Raw genomic sequence first — 17,722 nt, forward strand, 5'->3', positions numbered from 1 at the left:
GGCTTCATACATAGCTAGATTCAAACATTGAAACAATGTCATGGGGGTTCTGGTCCTTTTACTATTTCTTAAATTGGCCTTTTGTTGCTGGACAACATGACCATCTATTGTTTGAACCATAAAGAATGGGATTCCTACAAAAAAGATGGATTTTGTTAGCTGAAGAAAGCAAAAGGGATTTGGGATAGAAAAAAGCAGAGGAATTGCCTTCCATTCCCATTTATCCACCAAAAGCTTTCTTGGTCCCCAATCAGCACATTTCTTCTCAATGCTGAGGACTCACAATAGACAGTATTGTAGCAGCAAAAACTAAAACTGCCAGTGGAAAGGAGCAACTTATTTATTGTAAGATATTGCTCAGGATCAAGCTCTGTTTTTTGAGGAATATAGATTGGGGGAAGATGAAAGTGGTAGTGATTAGGTCCCCTTTCTCTTTGTTAGCTTTTTGACTAAGGAACTGGTCACAAAGGGACCAGGCATATAACACAAACCAGGTAGTTATAGATAGGTAATGCAGTCAGAGGCAAAAGTCAATGTTGAGTCCTGGGCCTGAGTGTGTGAGTACCACCTACACATGCGAACGTATATTTAACTAGAAAAAAACAATTCTAAGAAAAACTCTGTGATAGTAAAACAAACAAATCTCTAGATAAAATTGAGCCCCTGCATCTCTTGTTAGGAACCTTTTTTTTTTTTTTAAGATTTTATTTATTTGAGGGGAGTGGGGCAAAGGGAGAGGAAGAAGCAGACTCTGTTGAGTGGGGATGCTGAGACAAGACCTGAGCCAAGGTCAGATGCTTAATCAACTGGGCTGGCCAGGTGCCCCTGAAACTCTTTTTATGGTACATGCTCTCTGTCCTGAAAATTCCCTTTAAAAAAATTATTATTGAAGCATCGTTAACATAAATGTTATATTGGTTTCAGGTGTACAACATATTGCTTCAATAATTCTATAAATTACTTGCCATTCACCACAATAAGTGTGGTCACCATCTGTTGCCATACAAGTTATTACAGTTTTATTGACTATATTCCTTATGCTATACTTTTCATCTCTCTGACTTATTTATTTTATAACTAGGAATGTGTACCTCTTCATCCCCTTTATCTGTTTCACCCATCCCCTTGCCCACCTCACCCCTGGCAACCACCAATTTGTTCTCTATAGTTAAGAGTCCTTTCATTTGTTTTGTTTTTTAGACTCCACACATAAATGAAATCATATGATATTTGCCTTTCTTTGTCTGACTTATTTCACTTAACATTATACCCTGTAGGTCCATCCATGTTACAAATAGCAAGATCTCATTCTTTTTTATGGCTGAGTAATATTCCATTATATATACACATACATATACCACATCTTCTTTATCCATTTCATCTATTGATGGATACTTGGGCTGCTTCCATATCCCAACTATTGTAAATAATGCTGCAATAAACATAGAAGTACATATATTGTTTTCAAATTAGCATTTTCTTTTTCTTTGGATGATAGCCAATAGTGGAATTACTGGATCATATGGTATTTCTATTTTTAGTATTTTTATTGTTTTTTATTTTAATTGCAGTATAGTTAACATACAGTGTTATATTAGTTTCAAGTGTACAAATTAGTGATTCAGCAATTCTACACATTACTCTGGGCTCATCATTATAAGTGTGCTCTTAACTCCTTCACCTCTTTCGCCCATCCCCCCACCGTCTTCCCCTCCAGCAACCGCTAACTTGTTCTCTATAGTTAAGAGTTGGCTTCTTGGGTCCCTTCAAAGTGAATTTTGAATTACCATGCTAACACGGTAAAATGGTAAGTTGTGTTTGCTTTTCATTCAGATTTTGTGAATATGAACATATTACAGGATTTACAGATGACTTTATTAACTGAATAGAAAAATTTTTAGAGCTCATTGTATTGGTTTTACAACCAAATTATATTCTTGAAGTGATTTTATTAAAGTTACCTACAGTTTTCTAATAAAAAAAAAAAGAGTTGGTTTCTCTCTCTCTCTACCTCTCTTTTTCCTTTGCTTATTTGTTTTGTTTCTTAAGTTCCACATATAAATGAAATCATGTGGTATTTGTCTTTCTCTGACTGACTTATTTTACTTAGCATTATCCTAACTCCATCCATGTTATTGCAAATGGCAAGATTTCATTTTTTATGGCTGAATAATAATATAATATAATATACCACACCTTCTATATCTACTCATCTTTCAACAGGCACTTGGGTTGCTTCCATAATTTGGCTGTTGTAAATAATACTGCTATAAACATAGGGATGTGTACATCCCTTCAAATTAGTGCTTTTGTATTTTTTGGGTAAATACCCTTAGTGCAAGTCGTGGATCATAAGGTAGTTCTATTTGTAATTTTTTGAGGAACCTCCATACTGTTTTCCATGATGGCTGCACCAGTTTGCATTCCCACCAACAGTGCAAGAGGATTCCCCTTTCTCACCAAGACTTATTTCTTATCTTTTTGATACTAGCCAGTCTGAAAAGTACTGTCTTCTTGCCTAAGCCATTCTTTCTCCACCTTTAATGATTTTCAGTGGTATTATATCACTGTTTTCTCTGTGACTGCTTATATTCCCCCTTATTCTTGTTTTTTATCACTGATTTGTTTTGTGTCCCTCTTACAGATGGAGCAGATCTGAGCCTGAGACTGGTAGATGGAGTCACTGAATGTTCAGGAAGATTAGAAGTAAAATTCCAAGGGGAATGGGGGACAGTGTGTGATGATGGCTGGGATAGTAATGATGCTGCTGTGGTATGTAAACAACTGGGATGCCCAACTGCTGTCACCGCCATTGGTCGAGTTAACGCCAGTGAGGGAAGTGGACACATTTGGCTTGACAATCTTTCCTGCCAAGGAGACGAATCTGCTCTCTGGCAGTGTAGACACCATGAATGGGGAAAGCATTATTGCAATCATAATGAAGATGCTGGTGTGACATGTTCTGGTAAGTGAAAAGAAAAACAGTGAAGGAAAGACCTGTGTTCTTTAGGAGTAAGGATGAATATGAGATGTGAGAGATAGTAATATCTAATAATTTCCTTGTTGTAAGGAATCTTAAACGCATTCTTTTTAAACAGATTTTATCTATCTATCTAGAGAGAAAGAGAGAGAGAGATTGAGCACAAGTGTTGGTGGGGAGGGGGAAGGAGAATCCTCAAGCAGACTCTACACTGAGCACAGAAACCAACATGGAGCTTGATCCCACAACCTTGAGATCAGGACTCCAAGAACACAACCTGAGCCAAAACCAAGAGATGGACACTTGACCAACCGAACCATCCAGCATCCTCATTCTTTATTTGACTAGTTTGGAGGGTTGTCTGTTTCCTGCAGTAATTATTCAGGCTGCTGTTAGGAACCACATTTCAGATTCTAAGTCTACCTGGAGCTCTGAGACACAAAATGTTATGTCTTTTTAGAGAAATCTCTGTCTTGCTCATATTTCTTTGCCATTGACAATTTTTATTAACCCTTGAAACTATAATCCTGTTTCTGACCAAATTCATGGCCCATAGTGGCTGTTTAAAAAGCCAGGAGATGGATAAGCCATGATTTCCAGTGCCTCAGTATCTGGGAAGGAGCAAGATAAAAAATACATCCTTTGGGAGCTAACTTCCAGATGCATCTGTAAACTAAGTTTATGTTTCATTTGCAGATGGATCAGACCTGGAGCTGAGACTTGTCGGTGGAGGCAGCCGCTGTGCTGGGACAGTGGAGGTTGAAATTCAGAAACTGCTAGGGAAAGTATGTGATAGAGGCTGGGGACTGAAAGAAGCCGATGTGGTTTGCAAGCAGTTGGGATGTGGATCTGCTCTCAAAACGTCCTATCAGCGTTATTCCAAAGTTAAGGCAACAAACACATGGCTGTTTTTAAGCCGCTGTAGTGGCAATGAAACTTCCCTTTGGGACTGCAAGAACTGGCAGTGGGGTGGACTGAGCTGTGATCACTATGAAGAAGCTAAAGTTACCTGCTCAGGTAAGACTTTATTTTCTTTTTTAAGATTTTGTGTCTTTATTCATGAGAGACACAGAGAGAGAGGCAGAGACATAGGCAGAGGGAGAAGCAGCTCCTTGTGGGGAGCCCCATGTGGGACTTGACCCCAGGACCCAGGATCATGACCTGAGCTGAAGGCAGATGCTCAACCACTGTGCCATCCAGGTTCCCCTCAGGTAAGACTTTCAATGAACATGCTAAGAAGCTGAATTCCAAGAGTATAAGTTTCTAGTAAGATCCTTGAAACTGATGAGAAACATTGGTCCTTATGACTAGATCTCACTTGAGAAATCAGAAAATACCTATTCCATCATGGGAGTTTCTGTCGAAATTATAATTCATTTTGTGCCTTGGTCACAGGTGTGACTTGTTTTGTTTTTGTTCACTTTAGCTTTTGTGGTTTTTTTTTCTTTTAAAGATTATATATTTATTTGAGAGAGACAGAGCATGTGGAGGGAGGGGCAGAGGGAGAGGGAGAGACAATCCCAATCAGACTCCCCCTGGAGCATGGAGTTCAATCCCATGACCCTGAGATCATGACCTGAGCTGAAACTGAGTCAGATGTTTCACTGACTGCATTACCCAGGTGCCCTGCCCTTGTTTTTGTTTTTTATTTAAATAACAGTTAAGGGAGCGCCTGGATGACTTAATTGGCTGAGCATCCAACTCTTGATTTCAGCTTAGGTCATGATCTCAGGTTCATGAGATTGGCCCTGCGTTGTGCTTGGGGTGGAGTCTGCTTGGGATTCTCTCTCCCTCTTTCTTTGCCTCTCCCCCAGCTTGCTTGCATGGTCTCTCTAAATAAATAAATAAAATCTTTTTAAAAAGTAAGTTAGTGTGGAGGGGGAGGGAGTGGGGGGATGGGGTGGCTGGGTGACGGGCACTAAGGAGGGCACTTGATGGGATGAGCACTGGGTGTTATACTATATATTGGCAAATTGAATTTAAATAAAATATGTTTTTTTAAAAGTTAGTTAACATAACAGTGTATTATTAGTTTCTGATGTACAATTAACTATTCAACACTTACATTCAATACCCAGTGCTCTTCACAAGTGCCCTCTTTAATCCCATCTGCCCCATCCCCCTCTCTGGTAACCATTAGTTTGTTCTCTGTAGTTCAGAATCTGTTTCTTGGTTTACCTTTCTCTCTCTTCTTTTCCCTATGCTGGTTTGTTAAGAAACAAAACAAAACAGTTGAGTCATTCTTAAATCCATGGAAGTATGAAAGGTTAAGAAGGATTAAAATTTTGAAGGTAGAACTTTAAATATGTCTTCCATGGGAATGTTACCAAAAGATTTTAAAAGTATGTTGGATAAACTGGCATGACTGAACCTTAGGCTATCTTTCTATGTAAGAATTTCTTCTTTCTGAATGTTTTTGTGTATTTCACTGCAACCTCTTTTAGAAGTTCCTAGGTAAGCTGTGAGTTGGCCTGGCTTACAGATAATCTCTTGTATTTTATGCTAATCACATTTATACACATGCTAATGTTGTTGAAAAGTGATGCCTTTTCAACAATTGTAAGGTAACATATTGACATAACTATTATTAATATGGTAAAAGAAAGACTTTAGGGAAAGCAACATGTAAGTAAAACCATTAAACATGTAGAGATGTAGTCCTATGATGCTGTATGTCCACTAACCAATGGCTTTACCCTAGATACATCCTAACCTTAGATGTGCTCCTAGGTGCTTTCTCTGTTGTTATAAATTACGTCTCTTCTAGTTAGGTAGAAATTATCCCCTGACTGGAAAAAGATAATCTTTTAAGATACAAATTAGAATATACATATCTGCTTTTCAACCGTTCTTCTTTCCTTTTTTATTATATTTTATTTAATTAATTAATTAATTAATTAATTTATTTATTTATTTATTTATTCACGAGAGACACAGAGAAAGAGAGGCAGAGAGAGAAGCAGGCTCCATGCAGGGAGCCCGATGCGGGACTCGATCCCGGGACTCCAGGATCACACCCTGATCCAAAGGCAGGCGCTGAACAACTGAGCCACCCAGGCGTCCCTTTTCTTTCTTTTTTTAAAGAGATTTCTTGATTAAGCAGTATATTCACATTTTGAGGGTTTTTGTGTTTGTGTGTTGTCATGTGTCCATTTTGTTCTTGTTCTTGTTTTATGGTTCACACTCTGAAATGAAAGTGTAAGAAGCTCTTCCTGAAAGATATCCCTAGCATCTGATTCTACTCTTCACAGACAACTTACATGGCTGGGGTATTCATATGTTCTTTATGAGATACTTTATTTAAATACAAACAAATCCATATATAAGTTTTAGTTCCTTTTGTTGCTCAAATCGTGGCATATTATGTAAACTGTTCTTTAATTTTTAAAGATTTTATTTTTTTATTCATGAGAGACAGAGACAGAGGCATAGACAGAGGGAGAAGCAGGCTCCCTGTGGGAAATGGATCCCAGCACACCAGGATCACAACCTGAACCAAGGCAGACACCACTGAGCCACCCAAGTGCTCTAACTGTTCTGTACCTTAGTATTTACTTAGTAAAATATCCTGACCATAATTTCATATCAATATTTAAAGACCTTTCTGAAATGACTTCTCTATCTATACATTTCTCTTCTTATCATTTATTACTGTGACTTTATATTTTTAATTTCTTTCATCAGGTAAAATTAGCTTTGCTTTGCTTTTTTTTTTTAAATGAACCAGCATTTGGATTTTTTAAGATTAATGCTGTTTTCATTTCCTAATTCATTAAAATTTGTTTCTCTATCTATTAATTCCTTTCTGATTTCCTACTGATTTAACTTCTTGAGTTCAGTGCCTAGTTAATGTTGATTCTTTCCTAGTTATTAATATAAATACATTATAGGTTTTCTACTGGGTATACCAGTGACTGTATCATATAATTGATGAACTGATGCTCTGTGAATCTGGGACATAGATCTACCTACAGTTGTAATGTGGTCATTGTGAATTGTTCTTTTTTGGTATTATAAAGTTTCCCCTTTTTCTATGGTTGAATGATTTTTGTTCTGAATCAAACTCATCTGATATTAATATCACAATTTTTGCTTCATTTACTTTCTATTCTCTTATTTTCAACCTTTATGAGTCATTTGTTCTAGGTGCATCACTTGTATTCATCATAGAATTCAGATTTATTTTAAAAATAACTCATGTATTATGCTACAACTAACTATGAACTATATTTCTCTACACAACTTTTTGGGGGACTTCGCTTGGGCTTCGTTTGGGCATGCATAGCATAATTGTATGTCTGATCATGTTTTCTAATTATTTTCCTATTAATTGTATTTTATATTAGTTAGTATTAAGTCCAGCAGCATCCAAAAGAAATCCAAATAAGAGTGGATAAAGAAAAAGTTTACTCCTTTCTCACTAAAACAAGTGAAATAGGTAAGCAGCTTAAGGCTGTTTGGGTGGTTCTATGGTCACCAAGAAGTACCTAGAATTATTTTTCTGTGGCAATTATCAAATCCTATTGGTCAGGAATGATAAGTTGTCCTAAAACTGAGTGAGTTCCCTAGTGAGCCCATCTGGTAGACCAGGTTCTGCCGTCTGAGAAGCTGTCTTCTGTTCCTTGTCCTTCATAGGCCCAGATGCTATTCTCAGGCCAGTTCCTTCTATTGCATGCTCTCCAGAGCCATAGCTGAGTGCAGTTTGGGGGCTGCACACCTTTCACAGCTCACTCTCTGCTGACATTGGTTCAGGGACCCCTGGATTGCTTTACAGGTTGAGTTACCATTGGCTGCTGTCAGCTGTCCTCAAAGTAGTGAAACAATTCTCTCCAAACAGCACACTTCTAGTTGATTTTCTTTCATCTAATGCCATCTGAAAATAACCACAATCAAGGAATATATGTATAAGCGTTGACCTATGCTGTGACCAGCTTCCTCTTAATTTATTGGCCACTCCCTAAGGTCATTTGCAACCAGGGGTTTGGGAGGAAAAACAAGACCTGACTCCTGTCTTTGCTGGGAGGCTCATTCTTTGTATGTGGAATGTGAATTCTATTTTCTGCTAAGCCTACAGTTTTATTACCACCTCAGTTTGGGGGATGGTATACTTAGGGTTCTATTTTTTTTTTTTTCAATTCTGCAAGTTCCAAATTATAGGTCTCTCAATTAGTTATGTATAGCAGCTGCTGGCAGAGCATACTTCCCTTATGAAATTGGTATTTTTCCTTCCATTTTTTTCTTGCAGTGTGGCTACTTCAAATCTGAGTTCATCTCTCTTAGAAGTGCTGAAATGGCAAGGAGGATTTATGTCATGCTAACATTCTGATTTTTTTTTTCAATTTTTTCTTCTGTGATTATGTTCCCTGATTTTTCAACTTCAATGAGTACATGGTTTTCTTTTCAAGGTGACATGTGTCCAATATCTTACCATGAATAACAAGGCATTAGCTTTCCAGACTATAATATCTGAGTTATTATATATTTTATCCATCCATTCCATTCAACCACATCCAAAATTTAGGTTTTATTACTTGAGCACTTTAGTTTTGGTAAAATATTCTGAATTATTTAAGATTCTATTCAACTACATTTAATCAAAATCCCAAGTAGTGTAAATTTGCAGCTATAGGGGAGCCCTTTTGTTTACAGAACTATATATATCTGTGTGTGTGTGTATACACACACATATATATTTTTTTGCTAAGTGTCATGTGTATTCTTTGCCTTCTTTTGTAAACTATTTTGTTATATTGTGTATTGTGTATATATTTTGTATATTTGTGTAGTTTTTAGAAGCTCTTCTACTTACATGGGTACAATAGGTTTTAGCACTCTTCTTGTTTTGTTAGAAATAGAATGTGTAATTTTGTTTCTTTTTTTAAAGATTTATTTATGAGAGAGGATGGGGGAGGGGCCAGGGGAGAGAATCCCAAGCAGACTTCCCACTGAGTGGGGAGCAGGAAGTGGAACTCCATTCCATGACCCATGAGATCATGACCCGAGCCAAAAAAAACAAGAGTTGGTCACTTAACCGAGCCACCCAGCCCCCACCTATAATTTTATTTCTTTTTTTTTTTAATAATTTTATTTCTTGATTTCTTGATTCTTTCAGAAGATTTCCAGTGGGGGAAATCATGGAATACTATCTCTGTGCCTGTGAAGTTCAAACTACAAATTCCATGATCTGTTTAGATTCTTAAAGTTCTTAGTTTTGTGGAGCACAGGGCTTTAGGGCTGAAAAGAACCAAAAACTCAATAAAGCAGGAAGCCTAGAAGGATAAAGCAACATTTTATCTCTGATGTGCAGTTTCTACAAACAGCCACAAACAGGTCTAAGAAAATTTGCTACAAAATTACTTTGAATCCCAGACATTTTGTTTGTGATGGCTGTGCATGGGTCATAGAGACCATCAGAACTTAAACAGTTCATATGAGTTGTGCTGTATTTACTAAGGTTTGAGAAATCATTTTGATACTAAAATGATTTAGACTTCTTCATAGTCTAGAAAGGAATAAATGATAAAAATGTGTTAATGCTTATTTAAATCATACTGTGTATTTTATCTATTACTAAACAAAAGGAAGTAATTCTAATGCATTCTTTCTCATGTTTGTTCTTCATGTCTTCATTTATTTAATTCTAGAGAAAGAAGGAAATACAAATTCAGTTACTTATGCCAGGGGGAAGTTTAAGTTATTGATCAAAGAAGCTAAGTACAGGTACAAAAATCAAATAAATGGCTTTTATAATAAAATAAAAAGGTTTAGCAGGAAAGAAATCTCTTAAAGGAGTAAATTTTGAATATTCTAACGATGTACACAGAATAAATGATATAAAGAAGTCAACTCGTGGTGTAGATTAATGTATTACTAACAGATTTATGAAGAAAAAAAAGCTGGAACGGAATCTTAAAGTCATTTCTACATGGAAGAATTTCCCTTTGCCCAGGATTCAAACATTTTAGGAAAAAGGAAGCAAGAGGATCTTTATAGTAGGACCTGTTTTCAAGTGTTTAACACATTTTCACCATGAGAGAGAAAATTATTTAGTTTGGTTTAACTTTTTGGTTTGTTTTCACACAGGCTGTGTTTTATTTTGATCCAGATGAGAGAGCAAGAGGTTACAAGAAAGGTGACTTGGGCTCAGTCTAAGAAACTGCCTTTATTTAAAATAAAGTTTAGATCTCTCCCAAAGTGGAATCGGATCAGATCAATACTAGCTAATGATATCTTAGAGGAATTTCATGCTCAAATAATGATATAACAAGAAGAAATTAAGGACTCAACTCAAGAATTTTTCATTATTTGTGGGGTAGGGGCATTATATGCTTTAAACTTGAAGCTGTGTTTAGAAAGTATGTTCTTCAACTCACTTTTGGATAGAAACTTGCTTTTACATATTAAATGGGTAAGTGGTGAAATTTTGACATGCTGGGGTATTTTATACTGCTACAATACAGAATATAGTCAGATCTGAAACAATTTTGGAAAGTGGCAAGTACTGATAGGATATCTGTGTCATACTGAGAGTAATGTCAAGGGAATTAGTGATGTTTGACAGTAGGCATTTCTAAAAGATGGATGCCCTTTAGAAGGTCCTTCAAATGCACTTTCTTTCTTTAAAAAATTAAAGGAAATAGTTTGTAGTTCCCAAATAATTTGAATTATCTCTGAGTATGTTAAAAGAAACTCTTACTTACCTTGATGATTGTATTCCTCAATTTGGCAGAGTGTCTTAAAATCTGAGCTCCATTTCTTTAGCTTTATTTCTGGTGTCTTTAGGTTTTAAATCCCATCCATACTAAATTATTTATAATTCCTCAATTACACCATGCTATTTCATGACTATATCCTTTATTTTAATTTAATTTTATTTCTTTTTTAAAGAGGGAGAGCAAGGGAGGGGCAGAAGGAGAGAGACAATCTTAGTAGGCTATACACCCAGAGCCCATCATAGGGCTGTCTTATGGCCCTGAGATTATGACCTGAGCCGAAGGCAGACACTTAACCAATTGAGCCACCAAGGTGCCCCTGGACTTATCATTATTTGAACATGTATGTCTTATGCTCACCTGTGTTCTTGAGGGCAAGGGTGATCAATAAGAAATTGAGCAGCCTTGAAAAGAAGTAGCTTTTCCCCCAGGTACATAGGTTGGGAAAAACATTATAAATGGAGAGTAAGTTTCTGCAGAAGCACAGAAGAATAGCATGACCAGGATTCTTTAAGGCTGGAGCATCAGGTACAATTGATAAAGTAATAGACATGAAAGCTTTAAAGGTGACATCATAAAGTATTTTAAAGAATGTTAAGATTTAGTATTTATCATCTCTCTTTAATTTTAATAGATGGGTGACATTGGAGAATCTATCAAAGCTCTCTGTGCTTCAATTTCCTCAAAAGAAAAATGGTAGTATAATAATGCCTGCCTCACAGGAATTACACAGCAAGTGACCAATACCTGTTAACTGCTATGGTTACAATTATTATTAGTAGTAGAAGTAGTATCTATTTTCACTGATGGACTGAAATGTGACATACTTTTTAGCCCACCTGAATGTCTAAAATATTGTAGGTCCTTAAAACTATTTGCTGAAAGGATAAATTATTGCATAAATAGCAAAGATGCATTGAATAGTCTGCCCCAAAGACAAAGAAATCATGTGAAAATACTTGAAGTGTAATAACATATCTGTGGTCATGCCAAAGATATATTAGAAAGAGGGCTTAGAAATAAGATTACTTAGACTTGCAAAGGTTTACAAGACATATGATGACAAATTACATTAAAGCAGTAGCAACAGGGATTCCTGGGTGGCTCAGTCATTTAAGCATCTTACTCTTGGTTTTGGCTCAGACTTTGATCTCAGGGTGATGAGATCGAGCCCCAAGTCCGGCTCCACACTCAGTGGGGAGTCAGCTTGAGATTCTCTCTCTCATTATCCCTCTGCTCCTCCTCCGCTCACTCTCTTCTCTCTCTGTCTCTCAAATAAATAAATGTCTTTAAAAAAAATTGTAGCAACAAATAAGGAGGAGAAATATCCTGGAGGACTGACAACCTTGGTGATTTTTAACATGAGCAGTGTATTGTGAGGGTCAGGATTCTAGGCTCTGGAACATATTGTAGACCTTTAAATTCTGCTCCTTCTGTAACTCTCTATATGATCAAAGCAAATTACTACACCTCTCTGTTTCAGTTTCCTTGTCTGTAAAATTGGAATGATGTTAATAATTATCCCCTGAGGAGATTGTAAAGATTAAGTGAAATTATGTTTGTTCGATATTTAATAAAGTGCCATAGATAAAATAAGTGCTCATTTAATGTTCACTACTGTCATTATCATTACCATTAATTATGAGATAAAGAAGTGAGATAAAGAAGTGGTTCAATTTTAAGTGATTCTAATTTGGTCTGGATATCATTAATTGAGTAAAGAAGATGTGGCCATGTCAGTAAAGTAATTCCTTCCATTTTGAACACCTTATATTCTGATGTCCAAGTAGGTATGTTTATGAAATTTAAAACATATATATGAAAATATATTTATTGGCAGTTAAGAGAAGGTGAGGGAGTTGAGGATAGAATTTTGGTCAGGAAATATATGAAAGGTTCTGGTAAAGCAGGTTTAGACAGGAAGGAGAAAACAGGAGTATCTCATGTATCAAGTGTAACATATATCAAAAGGAAGAAGAAATCCCAGGTTCAATTTGAAAACAAGAAGTATATTGCAACACTTTATATAAAACCATTCAGAAAGGCTGGGGCCAACACCAGACTGCGATGGGTACAGAGTGGAATATAGAGCTAAAAAATAAAAAGAGAAGATATATATATATATATAATTTATGGTTTTAGGAATAATGTACACAAATATTAAAAGGAAAGAGTTATCATGCTTCTGGGGATGGTTGACGCCAAGAAGCAAGGTTCTAAAATTCTCTCAGATGAATTGGTCCAGTAAGGAATGGGGAGATCTAGAATTTGCTATGCCCAACTCTAGGCAGAAAAGCCAAGGGGAACAAGTATGGAAAATCATCAAACATCCCGGCCTCCCCTTTCCAGTCCCATCATGAAGGTAAGTCTGGGAATCATGGCATTTCTCACTGAAATATTATTATTTTTTCAAAAAAGCCCACAGGGAACCCAGACTAGTTGGAGGAGATATTCCCTGCTCTGGTCGTGTTGAAGTGAAACATGGTGACACATGGGGCACCGTCTGTGATTCCGACTTCTCTTTGGAAGCTGCCAGTGTGCTGTGCAGAGAGTTACAGTGTGGCACAGTCATCTCCATCCTAGGGGGAGCTCACTTTGGAGAAGGAAATGGACAGATCTGGGCTGAAGAATTCCAGTGTGAGGGGCAGGAGTCCCATCTTTCACTCTGTTCAGTAGCCTCTCGCCCAGATGGGACCTGTAGCCACAGCAGGGATGTTGGAGTCGTCTGCTCAAGTGAGACCCAGAGAACTTGTTCAATATGTTCCCATACCACGAGGAGGGTGGGGTTAGGTAATCACAGACATCTTTTTAAAAGCCCCATCTCCTTCCAGGATACACGGAAATCCGCTTGGTGAATGGCCAGTCCCCGTGTGAAGGAAGAGTGGAGCTCAAGATACTTGGGAACTGGGGATCCCTCTGCAACTCTCACTGGGACATAGAAGATGCCCATGTTTTCTGTCAGCAGCTCAAATGTGGAGTTGCCCTTTCTATTCCGGGAGGAGCACATTTTGGGAAAGGAAGTGGTCAGATCTGGAGGCACATGTTTCACTGCACTGGGACTGAGCAGCACATGGGAGATTGCCCTGTAACTGCTCTGGGCGCGACGCTGTGTTCTGCTGGGCAAGTGGCCTCTGTAATCTGCTCAGGTAAGCGGCTGAAGGACAGCCAATGATGAGCCTTTCTCATGGTGGCATGCCTTTAGAGCAGGTGTATCTACAGGGATGAAGGACAAAAGCCAAAGGGCATGATCTATTTTAAGGGATCATGAGCATGCTAGGATATCAACCTCACGTGTCTTTTTAGAAGGAAAGTAAACTTAATTTTCACAAACCTCATAATTACCTACCTGGTGCTTACCATGTACTGGCCCTTCTCAAAGCACCTGATTTATTCCTAGCCGGGTTGACCTACCATCTTCCCCTCCCTCTGAAGCTGTTTGTTCTCAACTCATCTGTCTGACGCTCTATCAGTTCTCCCTTCCTCACCCTAACTTTGCTGTACCTTGTATGACTGAGCAATTTGGTGTTTGCAGGAAATCAGAGCCAGACGCTATCCCCATGCAATTCAACATCTCTGGACCCAACAAGATCTACCACTTCGGAAGAAAGTGCTGTTGCTTGTATTGGTGAGAATCAGTGGCCAATCTATAAAAATGATCTTAATCCTTAAGAGTGCATTTTATTAATATTGCAATATTAATATTTTATTTTCTCTTTCCAGCGAGTGGGCAACTTCGCCTGGTAAATGGAGGCGGTCGCTGTGCTGGGAGAATAGAGGTCTACCATGAGGGCTCCTGGGGCACCATCTGTGATGACAGCTGGGACCTGAGTGATGCCCATGTGGTGTGCAGACAGCTGGGCTGTGGAGTGGCCATTAATGCCACTGGCTCTGCTCATTTTGGGGAAGGAACAGGGCCCATCTGGCTGGACGAGGTGAACTGTAATGGAAAGGAATCTCATATCTGGCAATGCCGCTCACACGGCTGGGGGCAACACAACTGCAGACATAAGGAGGATGCAGGAGTTATCTGCTCAGGTGAGTTCTGCACATAATCTCTGGTCACAATTACCCAAGAGGGACTGAGAAGGGGCCCCAGGAAGTGAAAGATATTAACCTGAGAAAATTCCCTGGAAAGCAGGTTTAGAGGGAACTATTGTTAGAGTCAGGGTCCAGAAGTGTGGATTTGATTGATTAATGCTATCCCATGTGCAAGGTAGGGTAACATCAGAGAGAGAAAAATACAGACATCGGCTTCCATATCATGAACATGACAGCAAAACTAAGATAGAGAAATCTTTTATAAATATATATGGAGCTACATTCAGTGCACCACTTGATATCACTGTATAAAGAAGTAAATTAAAAGGGACAAGAAAAAAATCCAGCACTACATTCTACAGAGCAAAAGATAATTGCCATACCCAAGTAATTTTTTTATGACAGGCAAATGAAACTTACTTTTTGTAGGAGCAAAAATGATCATAAGAGGCTAAGTTATGCTTTTGTTCTTCTTTTGTTCTGTATACATGACAAGCTTTGGAAACTATTGTGAAGTAGAAAACTATATTCAGTGGTAACAGACTGGGGAAAACAGAAGTATGACTCAGTTACTTAGGGAAGTGAAAAATTCTATCTGCCAGAAGTAATTTGATATCATGCACATTTGATATCATGCACATTTAATGACATAAACTGGTGGAGGACATAGGCAGACAACTGAAGAGTCAGAAAAGGAAAAATTTCATTTTAAGGTAATATACACCTCATTTTAGTGTCTGAGTATCTTACTAAGTTTTAACTGTCAAGAAAGCTGCAAAGAAAATTAATGAGATAAGTTTCTTGAGGCTAAAATTGCAGTAATTTAGTGAGACAAACCTAAACTATGCAATTGATGTAAAAGGCTCTGAGTGCTCGATTAAGATTTAGAAATCAATTTAGAATCATTGGTGGCCTTCTAAATGGGTCCCTAAGCACAAAACGCAATACTAGAAAACCATAAGCTATTTACAGAACTATACCATATTTAGTGTAGAAAATCATCCAAAAGTTACCAAAGAGTTACTAGCAATTGACATATTGTGCCTATTTTTAAAACCATTATCATAGAATAAAGGGAGGGAGGGAGTCCTGTGAATCTTCAGAGAGAAGATGTGAAACTACTAACTCTGTATTTCACCCCAGAGTTCATGTCTCTCAGACTGATTGATGAAACCAGCAGAGACATCTGTGCAGGGCGTCTTGAAGTTTTTTACAATGGAGCTTGGGGCAGCGTTGGCAAGAGTAATATGTCTGCAACCACTGTGGAGGTGGTATGCAGGCAACTGGGTTGTGCAGACAAGGGGAGCATCAACCCTGCATCTTCAGACAAGCCCATGTCCAGGCACATGTGGGTGGACAATGTCCAGTGTCCAAAAGGACCTGACACCTTATGGCAGTGCCCATCTTCTCCATGGAAACAGAGAGTGGCCAGTTCTTCAGAGGAGACCTGGATCACATGTGCCAGTGAGTATCTGGTGGCCTGTATGAGAATTCCATGTTGTAATTCCATTATCATCTTCTGATCTCATTAAGTAGGAATGAATAACCTCTGCCACCTATTCTACCCAGATGATGTAATTAGTTTCATTTAATTTGGCTTATAGATATTCAGGATCACGGATTAGTTGTCCAAGAAGCATTGCACTCTCCATGGCCTTCTTGAAAGGTTTATTCAATTGTTTTCTCTGAGAACAAATGAGGAGCAAAAGATATATAATTCAGTATTTGGCTATTAAACCTTACCTTACCTTTCCCACTTTTCTTTTAAATATTATCTTGCTTTACCAATATAAGAAGGGAAGCAGTTAAAAAAAAATCAATCCTGAAGTATTTCACCCTTCTCCATCTTCTTACCCTTGAAGAGGTTTTTTATGTACCTGACAATCTCCTAAACCTTTTTCTCTTTGAGAAAAATTAATATCATAGAGTGTTAACCTTATTCCACATTTCCTAAATCACACTAATGTTATTGTGTCCAGGATGAAATACATCCAGTTTGCCAAAAGGACATATACTTTCATAAAGGATAAATGTTGTTAAAATATATTCTCAAGTACACATTAAATAAGCAAAGTATTAAAATAGAGATTCAAGAAAAATTTCCAATCTCTCATTCCCTCTGTGAGCTTTTAGAAGTTTTTATTCTTCAGAAATGATCTAGGTGTCTGTGATTTTTTCAGACAAGATAAGACTTCAAGAAGGAACCTCTAATTGTTCTGGACGTGTGGAGCTCTGGCACGGAGGTTCCTGGGGGACAGTGTGCGATGACTCCTGGGACCTTGAAGATGCACAAGTGGTGTGTCGACAGCTGGGCTGTGGCCCAGCATTAGAAGCACTAAAAGAGGCAGCATTTGGTCAGGGGACTGGGCCTATATGGCTCAATGACGTGAAGTGCAAAGGGAATGAGTCTTCCTTGTGGGATTGTCCTGCTAGACCCTGGGGGCACAGTGACTGTGGCCACAAGGAAGATGCTGCTGTGAGGTGCTCAGGTGAGTGCCGGGAGCCTGGAGTGAGCTGGCATCTCTGGCAGCAAAAAAATGGTGGGAAGTGACATGCAATGTGTAAAGACTGGACACATGTGCACAGGGATCTGGTGGGGAGAGAATGATGATTTTCCAATCTGAAGGAATTGGAAATGAGAACAACAATGAGAACATCTGTTGTTACACCTTGGCCTTCACCAAGGGAAAGCACATAACTTCTATGCATGTCCAAACAGAAGGCATAAAGACAAGGGGATCCTCATTTTAGGTGGGAAGGAGTAGTTGACCTGGTTGAGAGGCACCAAAGGCTCATATAAAAAAATAGAAATATTTGTTCTACACATTACTCCCCAAATTGAGTCTCCTTCTCTTTTCTCCTACAGAAATTGCAATGGCCCAAAGATCATCAAATCCTAGAGGTATATCATGCGATTTATGACCACGGGTCCAATTGTCTGTATTATTTACAATCCTTTTTGTTAAGAGACTTTGGGTTAGAGGTCATCCTG

At 38.1% G+C, this 17,722-nt stretch overlaps 1 protein-coding gene and 1 long non-coding RNA gene across 6 annotated transcripts in view; one reads left to right on the plus strand and one right to left on the minus strand.

Moving 5' to 3' along the window:
* CD163 (CD163 molecule) overlaps window positions 1-17,722 on the plus strand; it is a 30,718-nt gene that overhangs the window by 7,355 nt on the left and 5,641 nt on the right. For all 3 annotated transcript variants that reach the window (XM_072799150.1, XM_072799151.1, XM_072799152.1), the window contains exons 5-13: window positions 2,645-2,965; window positions 3,677-3,997; window positions 13,111-13,425; window positions 13,524-13,838; window positions 14,225-14,317; window positions 14,413-14,727; window positions 15,874-16,194; window positions 16,911-17,219; window positions 17,597-17,632. In XM_072799150.1, coding sequence (XP_072655251.1) covers window positions 2,645-2,965; window positions 3,677-3,997; window positions 13,111-13,425; window positions 13,524-13,838; window positions 14,225-14,317; window positions 14,413-14,727; window positions 15,874-16,194; window positions 16,911-17,219; window positions 17,597-17,632 — 2,346 coding nt within the window. The remainder of the gene's footprint in view (window positions 1-2,644; window positions 2,966-3,676; window positions 3,998-13,110; window positions 13,426-13,523; window positions 13,839-14,224; window positions 14,318-14,412; window positions 14,728-15,873; window positions 16,195-16,910; window positions 17,220-17,596; window positions 17,633-17,722) is intronic.
* Window positions 1-17,722, minus strand: part of LOC140617544 (uncharacterized) — a 78,670-nt gene that overhangs the window by 1,762 nt on the left and 59,186 nt on the right. For 2 of the 3 annotated variants that reach the window (XR_012017761.1, XR_012017758.1), the window contains one exon: window positions 14,973-16,415. The exons of the other annotated variant lie outside the window; for it this stretch is intronic. This is a non-coding gene — a long non-coding RNA (uncharacterized lncRNA). Of the gene's footprint in view, window positions 1-14,972; window positions 16,416-17,722 lie in introns of those variants that run through there. 3 annotated transcript variants of the gene reach the window in all.

The sequence above is a fragment of the Canis lupus genome, chromosome 25 (assembly GCF_048164855.1).
Source record: "Canis lupus baileyi chromosome 25, mCanLup2.hap1, whole genome shotgun sequence".
Taxonomy (NCBI): domain Eukaryota; kingdom Metazoa; phylum Chordata; class Mammalia; order Carnivora; family Canidae; genus Canis; species Canis lupus.